The sequence below is a fragment of the Fundulus heteroclitus genome, chromosome 3 (assembly GCF_011125445.2).
Source record: "Fundulus heteroclitus isolate FHET01 chromosome 3, MU-UCD_Fhet_4.1, whole genome shotgun sequence".
NCBI lineage: Eukaryota > Metazoa > Chordata > Actinopteri > Cyprinodontiformes > Fundulidae > Fundulus > Fundulus heteroclitus.
Genome location: NC_046363.1, coordinates 46,253,132 through 46,268,067, shown reverse-complemented (window position 1 = coordinate 46,268,067; position 14,936 = coordinate 46,253,132). Strand labels below are relative to the sequence as shown.

The 14,936-nt window shown below is 49.5% G+C and overlaps 1 protein-coding gene across 1 annotated transcript in view; it reads left to right on the top strand.

The window, feature by feature from the left end:
• The window catches only part of cpne4a (copine IVa), a 49,181-nt gene extending 35,826 nt beyond the window's left edge, over nucleotides 1–13,355 (top strand). The window contains exons 10-16 of the mRNA XM_036135602.1: nucleotides 1,287–1,346; nucleotides 2,044–2,177; nucleotides 5,946–6,000; nucleotides 6,325–6,376; nucleotides 8,613–8,746; nucleotides 8,830–9,066; nucleotides 10,510–13,355. Of these exons, the coding sequence (XP_035991495.1) occupies nucleotides 1,287–1,346; nucleotides 2,044–2,177; nucleotides 5,946–6,000; nucleotides 6,325–6,376; nucleotides 8,613–8,746; nucleotides 8,830–9,066; nucleotides 10,510–10,641 (804 nt within the window). The 3' untranslated portion in view covers nucleotides 10,642–13,355. The remainder of the gene's footprint in view (nucleotides 1–1,286; nucleotides 1,347–2,043; nucleotides 2,178–5,945; nucleotides 6,001–6,324; nucleotides 6,377–8,612; nucleotides 8,747–8,829; nucleotides 9,067–10,509) is intronic.
• Nucleotides 13,356–14,936: the final 1,581 nt, after the last annotated feature.

The window sequence follows — 14,936 nt, the reverse complement described above, 5'->3', positions numbered from 1 at the left end:
ATGTCTGCAGAACGTCTGCAGAATGTCTGCAGAGCGTCAGCAGAATATCTGCAGAACGTCAGCAGAGCGTCTGCAGAACGTCTGCAGAACGTCTGCAGAAGGTCTGCAGAACGTCTGCAGAAGGTCTGCAGAACGTCTGCAGAATGTCTGCAGAGCGTCAGCAGAATATCTGCAGAACGTCAGCAGAGCGTCTGCAGAACGTCTGCAGAACGTCAGCAGAGCGTCTGCAGAACGTCTGCAGAACGTCTGCAGAAGGTCGGAGCGTCCAGCAGAACGTCAGCAGAACGTCTGCAGAACGTTGGAGCGTCCAGCAGAACGTCAGCAGAACGTCTGCAGAACGTCGGAGCGTCCAGCAGAACGTCTGCAGAACGTCAGCAGAACGTCAGCAGAACGTCTGCAGAATGTCTGCAGAATGTCTGCAGAGCGTCAGCAGAATATCTGCAGAACGTCAGCAGAGCGTCTGCAGAACGTCTGCAGAACGTCTGCAGAACGTCTGCAGAACGTCGGAGCGTCCAGCAGAACGTCAGCAGAACGTCTGCAGAACGTTGGAGCGTCCAGCAGAACATCAGCAGAACGTCAGCAGAACGTCAGCAGAACGTCTGCAGAATGTCTGCAGAGCGTCAGCAGAATATCTGCAGAACGTCAGCAGAGCGTCTGCAGAACGTCTGCAGAACGTCTGCAGAACGTCGGAGCGTCCAGCAGAACGTCAGCAGAACGTCTGCAGAACGTTGGAGCGTCCAGCAGAACGTCAGCAGAACGTCTGCAGAACGTCGGAGCGTCCAGCAGAATGTCTGCAGAACGTCGGAGCGTCCAGCAGAATGTCTGCAGAACGTCTGCAGAACGTCGGAGCGTCCAGCAGAATGTCTGCAGAACGTCGGAGCGTCCAGCAGACATGAACATTCCCCCTGACCCGGTTCTGTCAGAGCAAAGCGGGCCGTAGCCACCCGGCTCTGAGAACAGAAAGGATAAATATGATCAGGGGAACGTTCCGTGTCATTTAATGTCCACTCTCACAGCTCAGTGTTAGTGGGTTCTGATGGGTTCTAGAGAGCAGCTGCTGACCCAATCAGTCGCTGAGCTCATCTGGTTCCTGGAGGCCTGAAGGTCTGCTGATGTTCCCTCTGGGAGTCTGTGTGGAACGTTTCTACCGTTATCTATGTTCCTCACCATGTTACCTGCAGCATCCCCTCCTCTGATTGGCTGCCTCGGGTCAGCTGACGCTCCAGTGTAACTCTGAAACAAAGCTGCAGCTTCTAACGAGTGTTTTCATTTTTTTCTGTCTGCAGATCATCAAGATGCACTCCTTCCTGGATTACATCATGGGAGGCTGCCAGATCCAGTTCACCGTGAGAACACGCACAATAACACAATAACACACAATGACACACAATAACACAATAACACACAATAACACAATAATACACTGTAACACAATAACACACAATAACACAATAACACACAGTAACACACAATAACATACAATAATACACTGTAACACACAATAACACACAATAACACACAATAACACACAATAATGCACAATAATGCACAATAACGCACAATAACACAATAACACAATAACACACAATAACACACAGTAACACACACACACACACACACACACACACACACACACAGGATCCCAGAACCTCTCACAGGATCCGGATCTTCGTCCCGCTTCACGCTCCTGTCTGGGTCTCCCTGGCGTCGCCGTGGCAACGGTAACCAAGACAACCGTCTCCTTAGCCTCCGTGTCCCAGTTAGGACCTCGCTGGGACGACAGGCTGCAGGCCGGCTGCTCCCTCGCTCCCTCCGGTTCCCCTCAGGCCGTTCTCACGTTCCATCCCAGAACCAGGAGAGGAGGGAGGCCAGCAAACAGGAGGAGGACGCCGCGGCGCTTTCATGGCGTCTCCAGAGGGAACCTCCACGTTTCTCTCTCAGCTCCGGTCACTGATGCTTCCTGTCTGATCACCATGAGAAGTTTCTCCTGGTTGCTGTTCAGACGCAGAAACCAGAGCCTCTGATTGGCTGTTCTCCCCTCAGGTGGCCATCGACTTCACGGCGTCTAACGGCGACCCGCGGAACAGCTGCTCTCTGCACTACATCCACCCGTTCCAGCCCAACGAGTACCTGAAGGCCCTGGTGGCCGTGGGAGAGATCTGCCAGGACTACGACAGGTGAGTCAGCACACCTGGACCTCTGCGCTCGTTACAGACACCTGTTCTCCACCTGTTCTCCACCTGTTCTCTGTCTGTTCTCCACCTGTTCTCCGTCTGTTCTCTACCTGTTCTCCGTCTGTTCTCTACCTGTTCTCAGTCTGTTCTCCATCTGTTCTCCACCTGTTCTCCATCTGTTCTCCGTCTGTTCTCCGTCTGTTCTCCGTCTGTTCTCCGTCTGTTCTCTGTCTGTTCTCCACCTGTTCTCCATCTGTTCTCCACCTGTTCTCTGCCTGTTCTCAGTCTGTTCTCCACCTGTTCTCCACCTGTTCTCCGTCTGTTCTCTGTCTGTTCTCCATCTGTTCTCCGCCTGTTCTCTGTCTGTTCTCCATCTGTTCTCAGTCTGTTCTCCGTCTGTTCTCTGTCTGTTCTCCACCTGTTCTCCATCTGTTCTCCACCTGTTCTCTGCCTGTTCTCAGTCTGTTCTCTGTCTGTTCTCCACCTGTTCTCCGTCTGTTCTCTGTCTGTTCTCCATCTGTTCTCCGCCTGTTCTCTGTCTGTTCTCCATCTGTTCTCAGTCTGTTCTCCATCTGTTCTCCATCTGTTCTCCATCTGTTCTCCGTCTGTTCTCCACCTGTTCTCCATCTGTTCTCCGTCTGTTCTCCGTCTGTTCTCAGTCTGTTCTCCGTCTGTTCTCCACCTGTTCTCAGTCTGTTCTCCGTCTGTTCTGTCTGTTCTCTACCTGTTCTCCACCTGTTCTCCGTCTGTTCTCCGTCTGTTCTCCGTCTGTTCTACCTGTTCTCTACCTGTTCTCTACCTGTTCTCCACCTGTTCTCAGTCTGTTCTCCTTCTGTTCTCTGTCTGTTCTCCACCTGTTCTCCACCTGTTCTCTGTCTGTTCTCCGTCTGTTCTCCGTCTGTTCTCTGTCTGTTCTCCATCTGTTCTCTGTCTGTTCTCCATCTGTTCTCCACCTGTTCTCGGTCTGTTCTCTACCTGTTCTCCACCTGTTCTCCACCTGTTCTGTCTGTTCTCTGTCTGTTCTCCACCTGTTCTCTACCTGTTCTCTACCTGTTCTCCACCTGTTCTCAGTCTGTTCTCCTTCTGTTCTCTGTCTGTTCTCCACCTGTTCTCCACCTGTTCTCCACCTGTTCTCTGTCTGTTCTCCACCTGTTCTCCGTCTGTTCTCTGTCTGTTCTCCATCTGTTCTCCGCCTGTTCTCTGTCTGTTCTCTACCTGTTCTCTGTCTGTTCTCCATCTGTTCTCAGTCTGTTCTCTACCTGTTCTCCACCTGTTCTCGGTCTGTTCTCTACCTGTTCTCCACCTGTTCTCCACCTGTTCTCCACCTGTTCTGTCTGTTCTCTGTCTGTTCTCCACCTGTTCTCTACCTGTTCTCCACCTGTTCTCCACCTGTTCTGTCTGTTCTCTGTCTGTTCTCCACCTGTTCTCTACCTGTTCTCTACCTGTTCTCCACCTGTTCTCAGTCTGTTCTCCACCTGTTCTCCGTCTGTTCTCTACCTGTTCTCTACCTGTTCTCCACCTGTTCTCCGTCTGTTCTCCGTCTGTTCTACCTGTTCTCTACCTGTTCTCTACCTGTTCTCCACCTGTTCTCAGTCTGTTCTCCTTCTGTTCTCAGTCTGTTCTCCGTCTGTTCTCTGTCTGTTCTCCACCTGTTCTCCATCTGTTCTCCACCTGTTCTCTGCCTGTTCTCAGTCTGTTCTCTGTCTGTTCTCCATCTGTTCTCTGCCTGTTCTCTGTCTGTTCTCCATCTGTTCTCAGTCTGTTCTCTACCTGTTCTCCATCTGTTCTCTGCCTGTTCTCTGTCTGTTCTCCACCTGTTCTCCACCTGTTCTGTCTGTTCTCCATCTGTTCTCCGCCTGTTCTCTGTCTGTTCTCTACCTGTTCTCTGTCTGTTCTCCATCTGTTCTCAGTCTGTTCTCTACCTGTTCTCCACCTGTTCTCGGTCTGTTCTCTACCTGTTCTCCACCTGTTCTCCACCTGTTCTGTCTGTTCTCTGTCTGTTCTACACCTGTTCCCTGTCTGTTCTCTGTCTGTTCTACACCTGTTCTCTACCTGTTCTCTGTCTGTTCTCTGTCTGTTCTCCACCTGTTCTCTGTCTGTTCTCCACCTGTTCTCCATCTGTTCTCTGTTTGTTCTACACCTGTTCTCTACCTGTTCTCTGTCTGTTCTCCACCTGTTCTCAGTCTGTTCTCTGTCTGTTCTACACCTGTTCTCTACCTGTTCTCTGTCTGTTCTCCACCTGTTCTCAGTCTGTTCTCTACCTGTTCTCCGCCTGTTCTCTGTCTGTTCTCCGCCTGTTCTCAGTCTGTTCTCTGTTGGTTCTCCGTCTGTTCTCTACCTGTTCTCCACCTATTCTCCACCTATTCTCCATCTGTTCTCCGTCTGTTCTCCGTCTGTTCTGTCTGTTCTGTCTGTTCTCAGTCTGTTCTCAGTCTGTTCTCAGTCTGTTCTCCATCTGTTCTCCATCTGTTCTCTGTCTGTTCTCTGTCTGTTCTCCACCAGTTCTCTGTCTGTTCTCCATCTGTTCTCTGTGTGTTCTCAGTATGTTCTCACTTCTCCATCTGTTCTCTGTCTGTTCTCCACCTGTTCTCCGTCTGTTCTCTGTCTGTTCCCCGTCTGTTCTCCATCTGTTCTCCGTCTGTTCTGCTGAAACTCTGCAGCCTGCCGTTGTTTAATTACATAAAGAACCTTTTAGAACGTTTCATCTGGTTGAAGCGTCATGGAAATGTCAACAGAGGATTTTATCCCCGGTTCTCCGTCTCAGAGACACGATGTTGTTCTAGAAACTCTGCAGCTTCAGGTTTGATCCTCATCAGAAGCAGATTCCTTCATTTCAGAAACTTAAAATCATTAAAAAAGCTCAAATACAGAAATGGATTCCAGCCCAAACTGATGATGTAATTTCCTGTCAGTACGTCACATGACCAGCTGAGATCATTGGTTCCCACCAGAACCAGCTCAGAGAACCGTCTCTGGATCCTCAGCTTCAGGGGATGCTCCATGGTCCAGGGCCGTCTCAGGTAACCACCGGTGCAGAGCTTGCTGACAGGAGCAGCACCAGGAGGAGGTGAGACAACGCCGGTGGTGAAGAAGTCCCTTTAGTCTGAGAGGACCATCAACAACAGACGGAGGTCCTGGAAGAAGAACAGGATGGACAACGAGAGACCAGAGAGACACGGTTCTAGATCTTCTGCTTGTCTGGATCATCTGGAGAAGAAAGCTGAGAGATCTGTGTGGTTCCTGCAGAGCGGCCTCATGATCCAATCCATAGGTTGGTTCTCCAGTTCTGCACAAGGACTCTGACGTGGAGGAAGAGTTGGATCCTCAGGTCCTCCAGGAAGTTCTTCCATCCTCCTGCAGCCATGCAGGAACAGTCTGGTGATGATCTGTGGATTCTCAGGGCTGAAGTGAGAACAAAGTGAAAGATCAGAAAGAGGTGGACCTGCAGTCAGGAAACGCCTCAGATCTGAACCAGAACGGGTCACCATCAGCCAAGATCTGGTCCAGAAGTTCCTAACCAGCAGGTCAGGAGATCAGGAGTTAGGGAGGAGGATGAAGAGGGGGCCATGGATCTGCTGATGAAGGACAATCATTTCAACCTGAGAAGGAAATGCAGACGTTGAAGCCAGAAATGTAACTTTTGTGTCATTGATGTTGAACTTCTGCTTCTGCTCAGGTTTTCTCCTCTGGACAGGAAGTCATCCCTCCTCAGCCAATCAGAGGCTGCCTCCTGCTCTTCGTCTCTAACTCCGCCTCTTCTCTCTCCTCCAGTGATAAAATGTTCCCGGCGTTCGGCTTCGGAGCGCGCATCCCTCCCGACTACAAGGTACTCGCCTGCCGCGCTCTCCCAGCATGCACTCTGGCCCAGCCGGCGTCGTGATTACGGCTCCGTGTGACAGCGGGGGGGGGGGGGGGGGGGTCTTAAACAGCGCCCCCCGCTGACCTGCATGCATCTGATGCTGCATTCAGGCCAGCAGAACACGGCTCTGATTGGCTCTGAACGATTTAAAGACCTTGAGGTCAGACTGGTCTCTGTTTTAGTTATGAATGAAATCTAGACGCTGCAGCATGGAGGAAGCTGAGCTTAAAGCAAACCCTGAACTTTTCTCCTTGAGTCAAAGATCAAAAGCAGCTTCCTGTCTCTCCGCAGGTCTCCCACGACTTCGCTGTGAATTTTAACGAAGACAACCCGGAGTGTGCAGGTAGGAGCTCAGACGATTCTCCGCCTGGGCTACGAGAAAAATGCTGGAGTTATTTAGCAGAGAGCCTCAGACACCAGAGGAATAAGGCTGAGGATCCAGGAGGAGCTGCTGCTGGTGTCCACAGACGGGGGGGGGGGTTAACTTAAACCCAGCAGAGACGGGGTTAACCTAAACCCAGCAGAGACGAGGTTAACCTAAACCCAGCAGAGACGAGGTTAACCTAAACCCAGCAGAGACGGGGTTAACTTAAACCCAGCAGAGACGGGGTTAACCTAAACCCAGCAGAGACGAGGTTAACCTAAACCCAGCAGAGACAAGGTTAACTTAAACCCAGCAGAGACGAGGTTAACCTAAACCCAGCAGAGACACGGTTAACCTAAACCCAGCAGAGACGAGGTTAACCTAAACCCAGCAGAGACGGGGTTAACTTAAACCCAGCAGAGACGGGGTTAACCTAAACCCAGCAGAGACAAGGTTAACTTAAACCCAGCAGAGACACGGTTAACCTAAACCCAGCAGAGACGGGGTTAACTTAAACCCAGCAGAGACAAGGTTAACCTAAACCCAGCAGAGACGGGGTTAACTTAAACCCAGCAGAGACAAGGTTAACTTAAACCCAGCAGAGACGGGGTTAACCTAAACCCAGCAGAGACAAGGTTAACCTAAACCCAGCAGAGACGGGGTTAACCTAAACCCAGCAGAGACGGGGTTAACTTAAACCCAGCAGAGACAAGGTTAACCTAAACCCAGCAGAGACGGGGTTAACTTAAACCCAGCGGGGTGGTGAGGGGGGGGGGGGGGGGGGGGTTAACCTAAACCCAGCAGAGACGGGGTTAACTTAAACCCAGCAGAGACGGGGTTAACCTAAACCCAGCAGATACAAGGTTAACCTAAACCCAGCAGAGACAAGGTTAACCTAAACCCAGCAGAGACGGGGTTAACTTAAACCCAGCAGAGACGGGGTTAACCTAAACCCAGCAGATACAAGGTTAACCTAAACCCAGCAGAGACGGGGTTAACCTAAACCCAGCAGAGACGGGGTTAACCTAAACCCAGCAGAGACGGGGTTAACCTAAACCCAGCAGAGACGGGGTTAACTTAAACCCAGCAGAGACAGGGTTAACTTAAACCCAGTGGGGGGGGGGGGGGGGGCGGTCTCTGCTGCAGCTTGATGCTAACTGCTTTCTGTCTGATCAGCATTCCTAACGTCTGGGTTTAATTTTCACGTGAAGATCTGGAATCAGAGGTGAAACCTAGAGTTCATGTTGACTCCAGGAAAACGGACTTTTAGATTTGATTGATTTTAACCCCCCCCCGTCCTAGAAAGCTCAGTTTAGTCACATTTCCGTTTCATGACCACGACCTCTAGACTGAGCTGATCGATCCAGCCAGAGAGGAAGAAAGCGAGGAGGCGGCGTCCTCCTGACTGACGGCACTGATCCCACAGATCAGCTGGTGGCTCCTCCACCTTCTGACCTTCTGCAGGTTTATTCTGCCTCAGAGACCTTCTGACCTCATCCAGCTGCCCACCACTGTGTCTGAGTAAAACCCACGAGGATCAGAGACAAAAGCCTGATAAAGCTGTAGAAGGTGCATCATGAACCTGAATATATTTACTCAGATCAGCCAAAGACGCCCAATCCAGACTAAATCTGAGCCGTTTGATCTCCTGCTTCAGCAGGAAGGGGAAACCCAGACGGACTGAAGCAGAGATTTAAACAATGTCTAAATCAGGCTGTGAACTTTTAGGTTGTGGAGGAGCAGAACATGCATGAAAGCATTTCCTCTAACAGGAAGATGGAACGTTCTCAGTCCTCCCTGATGGCAGCCGTTCTCTTCAGTGAGACGGTCTTTCTCTCCGCAGGCTGCTGAATGGTCACTCCTGAGTTCTGCAGCTTAATTAGAGCCCAGCCTGTTCCTCTGTGGCCTTCAGTCACATCACTGCAGCCTCTGGCCTCCAGGGTCGGCAGCAGGACGGTTCCTCCCTAACGAGTCACTTCTTCTCGTTAGGGAGGAACCTGTGAGAACCGGAGGCCGTTAAGCTTCTCTTGTTCAGACAGATCTGGGTCCCTGATTAGCCCCTTTTCCCTTTTTACCGTCTTTCTGTGCAGAAGGTTCCCAGATTTATAATAATATTGTACATTTTTAGTTCCAGTGTGTTTGACTCCATTTTAACATCCTGGTTAAGCAACATCTGTGAGGCTGAGACGTCTTACGGTTATTGTCTTCTGCTCAGGCATTCAGGGCGTGGTGGAGGCCTACCAGGCCTGCCTTCCCAAGCTGCAGCTCTACGGTCCCACCAACATCGCCCCCATCATCCAGAAGGTCGCCAAGTCCGCCTCCCAGGAGGTCCACACCAAAGAGGCCATGGTGAAACGCTGCCTTCATCTCTCCCAGTCAGTCGGCTTGGACTGAACCGTCTAACCTCAGAACTTTCCTCCTAACGTCTCCAGCAATACTTCATCCTGCTGATCCTGACCGACGGCGTCATCACCGACATGTCCGACACCAGGGAGGCCATCGTCCAGGCCTCCCATCTCCCCATGTCCATCATCATCGTCGGCATCGGGAACGCCGACTTCAGCGACATGCAGATGCTGGACGGGGATGACGGGATCCTCCGGTCGCCCAAAGGAGAACCCGTCCTCCGGGACATCGTCCAGTTTGTCCCGTTTCGCAGCTTCAAACATGTGAGCCTCTGATCACAAGCTGCACAAAAAAATGAAAATTCATGAAAACGAATCATATGTATTCATATGTATAAGTGGATCATATGATTTCTGACCTCTTTGTTCAGGTTTAGTGTTTCCTTTGAACAGAACAAGTTATACTGGACTGAACCTGATTAGTCCTGATAAATCAGGAGTTCATTTATGGCTCAGAGAAAAGTCTTCCATCGCTTTAAATAAGACACAGAGGTTGGAGTTTGTTGAGGCCTTTAGTCCTCCTGCATGACAGATGCAGGTGGAAACGTAATTATGACATAAATACTTTATTTACATTTTTTCCACAATTAAACCTACATTTATATGTATTTAATAGAAATAGAAATGAAAACTATTTTCAGTTTGTTAAAGTTTACTAAAAAAGCAGCTTATCATAAAATTCAAAGCATGAGGCAACAGTGGAGAGGAAAACTCCCCTTTAACAGGGAGGAGAACCTCCAGCAGAACCAGAACCAGGCTCAGTGTGAACGCTCATCTGCCTCCACCCACTGGGGCTTAGAGAAGACAGAGCAGAGACACAGAAAGCTCAGAAGCTCACATTGACCCAGGAGTACTTTCTATGGTAGATGGTGATAGAGGATGATCTGCCTCCCCTGATGATGTCACAGCTAACAGAACACCAGACCAGGTGTACCTTCTATGAAGAGAAAAATGACAGAGAACAAAAAGTTAAAAGCTGAAATAACAACAAACAATGCAGAATGGAGAGCAGTAGGAGAACTCAGCAGAGAGAGAGAAATAGGCCCTGATGTCCTCCAGCAGCCTAAGCCTACAGCAGCATAACTATAGAGGTAGCTCAGGGTAACATGAGCCACTCTGACTAGAAGCTTTGTCACAAAGGAAAGTTTTAAGATTAGTCTTAAAAGTAGACGGGGTGTCTGCCTCACGGACCAAAACTGGGAGTTGGTTCCACAGGAGAGGAGCCTGATAGCTAAAGGATCTGCCTCCCATTCTACTTTTAGAGACTCTAGGAACCACCAGCAGACCTGCAGTCTGAGAGCGAAGTGTTCTGTTAGGAACATACGGGGTAATCAGAGCTCTGATATATGATGGAGCTTGATTATTAAGGGCTTTATACGTGTGGAGGAACATTTGTGTTGTTGTCTGATCAGCGTTAGGAAGCTCTCACGCAGTTATGGTTTATTCATCATCAGTCTGATAATCAAACCTGCTGTGAAATCTCCTGGTAACAATCAGGTCCACTGAGGTCACACAGAGAGCAACAACCAACATTTAGACAGAAGGTTCTGCTCTCCTCATGGGCTGGAAAACAGATGTTTAGAACAGCTGGTTTCTGGGATGTATGGCAGCATCATTTCTAAACAGCTGCTAGAACCACATTCACCTGTTTCCAGACGCAGCGCTCCTTTAAAAACTAACGGGATGCTTGCTCTGTCTCCTCTGCAGGCCTCTCCAGCCGCCCTGGCCAAGAGCGTTCTAGCAGAAGTGCCCAACCAGGTGGTGGACTACTACAACAGCAAGGGCATCAAGCCCAAAGTGCCCAGTGAATACCAGTCTTCCAGGTCCTTTGGGCCCTGAACCGCTCCCCCAGCTGCCCCGTGCAGACCCCCCCCCCTCCTCACCATGTTTACTGTCTTAGTTCTTTGTGAAGGCGGATGCTAAAGGTGATGCACGCAGCATTTAACCACGACGCCACCGGTCTGACCCGGTCCACATGCTACACCTCTCATTTCACTGTTGCTGGTCCAGTACCTGGGCTTTCCAGAACGTTTGGGTCAAGTAATGCCCCCCCCCAACCTCGTCTGTGGTGGAGCTGCAGTCAGGTGGAGGTGATGTTCAGAGCTCATGGTCTCCACCAGCTGCCTGATCCTGTCCATGGAGGACTTCCTGCCTCTGAGAACGTCTCCAGGAGCGTCAGATTCCTGACGGTCCAGAGACCTTTAAGGCTGAACTAACGAAGGTTCTGGCTGCAGGAGTCGCCTTCAGGTTCTGGTGAAGAAATTCCTGCATTTATTCCCCCGCTGTGGAACGTAGCAGACTAGACCATGAAAGCCATGGTCTTCAGATTCCTACGTTGGTTCTTTTTAAGGCGGTTCTGGTTCTGGTCAGTCATGTCTGGATGGTTACCAGAGGTCCATCACACGGCCGTCCCCATCTCAGAACGCCTTTCCTGTTGCCAGTTTCTGCAGCTGTCATGTTTCCGGGTCGATCCAGAAACTGGAACCGCAGTAACTGAGGTCCAGGTTCTGCTCCATTAGAGGTTCATACAGCAGAAGTTCTGCCTCCATCTCACCTGGTCCATCAGATTCTCCTTCATGGGAGCTCCATGGTCCCTCTCCTCTTGGCATGGTGACCTTGGTTGTCCTCCAGGCATAAAGCACCAGAACCAACATCTCCATCTGCTCCAGCTCTTCAGATTACTGCCTGTTGTTGTAGAAGCTTCAACCCAAGGAGCTCCACCTTGAGGACTTCTGCTCCGTCCATCTTCAGAGGAAGGAGCTCAGAGCAGATCCCTAATGTCTCTCAGCCTGTCCCAGTGAGAGACCAGTGTTCTGGTGCCGGTTGGACCCCCCCTGCAGCAGGAACATGAGAAAACTCTGTTATTGTCCCAGAATGGTGGAACCAGACTGAATCCTTCATGAAGACAGCTGATCTAATGTGAAGTCAGGAAGCTGTCAGAGTTTTTCTCCTTTAAAGTAGATAACTGAGTCCATGATGGAGACACGCAGGAGAACAGCTCCCTGCAGCACCTTTAGCGTCCGCCTGCATGCCGGGCCGGCGCCGGCCGAGCACATCGTCTTCAGGGCCTTTATGACGTGAAAAGCACACAAACAGAACCGTGAGCGCTCCAAACGCTGCTTCCCTGCAGACAGCATGCCGTGCAGGGAAGCAGCGATGACGAATGTACCCCCCCGGTGTTTTTATAAGACTATATTAGGGTTTTGCTAAATTTCGTAACGTTGGTATATTGCAAAGCGTCTTGGATGTCTGTCAGATGAGAAGTGAGCTGCCTTTCTCAAACTGAGGCAGATGCATGAGGTGTTGTCTGCATGCAAAGCTCCACGCTGGCCTCCTGGTGCCCGTGGTTCCTGCTAGTTTCCTCAGTAGTGACTTAATGAGGTAATAATGATGTTTACAGTGATCAGGCTGCTCTTCTCTCCAGCATGAAGCCGTGTGAGTAGATTTAAAAGCACAAACTGAGTATCTTTGCAGAAATGTTTAGGCTAGATTCTGCCGTCTTTGTGCCGTTGACACCTGTCCTACCTGATCCACCGCAGCAAGGCCAGACCTGACGTACCGGTCTCTGCTCAGAACCTTTCTGTTCTGACATTTTTAATAAAGACATTTACAGGAAGTCACAACGATCATCATCAGTCCGTCAGCGTTGGATTTTAGACTCGCTGTGGACCTGGTGAGGCGTTCAGGTCCTCCAGGAGGGATGGAGTAGATGCATCGGCCACCAGAGCACGGTTGGCTTCAGTCCTCCTGATTCACAGGAATAAATTACATCAGCAGATGTTAGTCTAGATTTGGAGGATTCTCCAGGAATGTGAAGGTGGTTCTGGAGCTGAGAGATGTCTGAGGTCTGCAGGGCAGAGACCAGGAAGTCCTGATCTCCTTCATTTTGCCTCATCTTCCTCCTCCTCATCTTCACTCACCGTCTGTGAAAAGTATTCACCCCCGTGGATGTTTTCCTCTTTGATGTTCAGCACAATTTGTTTCCTTTGGACAGAAAAAACTAACTTTTACAAACTAGTATAAAATGTGGGTTTGCATCAATGTTCACCCTTTAAATGACAAATGGCCTAAATCTCTTCACATCCACCTGCTGATGGTCAGCAACATCTGCCTTGTTTTAGTTTCTGTTTTTGCAAATCCTCATTTAAAGGATTTTTATCATGTTTTCATGCATGAAAGCTAAGAAGGTTTGAAACAGCCATGGGGTGTGAATACTTCCTGCAGGCACCGCAGCAGAACCTTAAACCTGCTGAGTCAGGGTCTGAGGAGAGTTGAATTTAAAATCAGCAAATTATGTTTTTCTCTTGTATTTCTGGTCTTTTGCATGTAAAACTATTTCTCCAACATTTCCATCTGCAGCACTGAAACCACCAACGTTTGACTTTTGTTGTTATATTTTATGATTTTTGGTCATTTTAGGTATTTTGGTTCCATCTTTTGGACTCTAAAATCAAAGATGGTGGACAGGTGTTGAGTCACATGACTTATCTTTGTGTTAACATGCAGTATTGTGTGCTAAACAATGAAACCTGACTAATGGTAATAAAAGGTTTATCAGAAACGTCTGAGTGCGGCTGGTCTGTTAGAGGCTGACAGGAGGAGAGGCTCTGCAGCTCCGTCTGCTGTTGCATATTCGCTCTCTGACCCTCTAGTGACGGATAATTCCCAGCATCCTCAGCGTGGCGATGCTGAGGGAGGAGCAGCAGGAAAAGCTGCGGCAAAAGTTAAGATACAAAACCTATTTAAAAAATAATCCTTTCATTCACCTTATCCACAAAAACCGATGAGAAACACACAAACAGCATCGCTGTGGTAGGAATCTGATGCCAGGAAGCAGCTGAATGATTGTAGTCTGGCAGGCTGGTGATAAAACCTTTAGGGGCGGGGCACCAGAGGTCAGAGGTTACAACACGGCACTGCCTGAACTACTGGAACATAACGCCGTCCACGGTCACTGGCCACATTTTATCAGAGAACAGATACTTTTTATTTCATCATTTATTTTAACTGTCTACATTTTTTACCTGAGATTCTGATAGGGTGCGCCTTAGCGCCCCCTAGTGACAAGGTGCTACTGGTCAGACCATAGACATTATATAGGTAGCAGTGTTGTAGGACTCGAGTCCGAGTCATTAGCTAAATTTAGAGACTCGTGACTTGACTTGGACTTGAGCACTGATGACTCGAACTTGGACTCGGACTCCTACATTCAGATCATTCTGACTCGGAAATTGAGAAAAAGACTCGACTTTTCTTTATATCATTAGGCTATAATTTTAATATGTCATTAGAATATTATTTGGTGTATGATTTTAATATCTAAATGTCGTACCGCGCACGTGACGTCACCATCTCATGAGCAACGCCCCTTGCTGCTAAGGTTGGGCAAACAGTGTGAGAGCGCACGTAGCAACCAGCCATTACACATGCAACAACTATATGACCGACTTTACAGCTGTTAAACTTTCACAAGAGGATGTCCAGGCGACCATTTTACTGGTAGAACTGTGGAACAACATACCAACGTTCAGCTCAAACCATGGATTGAGTGTCGAGGGCTCGGAAAGACTGGGAAACGGGCCGAGTTGATAGGAAGGTAAGTCGTTGTTTTTCTCCTGCTTGGCGTTCATAGCGTCATCGGCCGTTTTTTTTCTTTTTGTAGTCACCGTCCGGGAATCGGTATAAATTGTCCGGCCCGCCGAACAATTTAGTCCGGTCCGGTGGCCAAATGCATTATCATTATCCAACGGCTGTATCTCCTCGCTGCATCGACCGATCCACACCAGATTTTTTGTGAGTCATGGGCCGGAGCCTCGGCGGTGGCCAATAGGCCGGAGTGCGCTTGGCTGCGAGGGCCGATCGACGCCGCTTGCGGCTTTAACATCCTTCATATGCGGCCTATCAGCGTACCTCGAGTCGCTGTTGCACGTTCCATAACAACAATGTTTAAAAAGTTAGGAGACGTCCTAGACTTGGAAAGAGCAGTCGTTTTATCAAGTAAAACTAGGGTAACTACAGCGAAAGAGTGGAGGAAAACGCATATTTGCCCTACATGTACGTGATATGACTTCACGTTCTAAAAATAACTCGCTACCGGAACGCCATTATTACTGCTTCATGTCATACATCACACG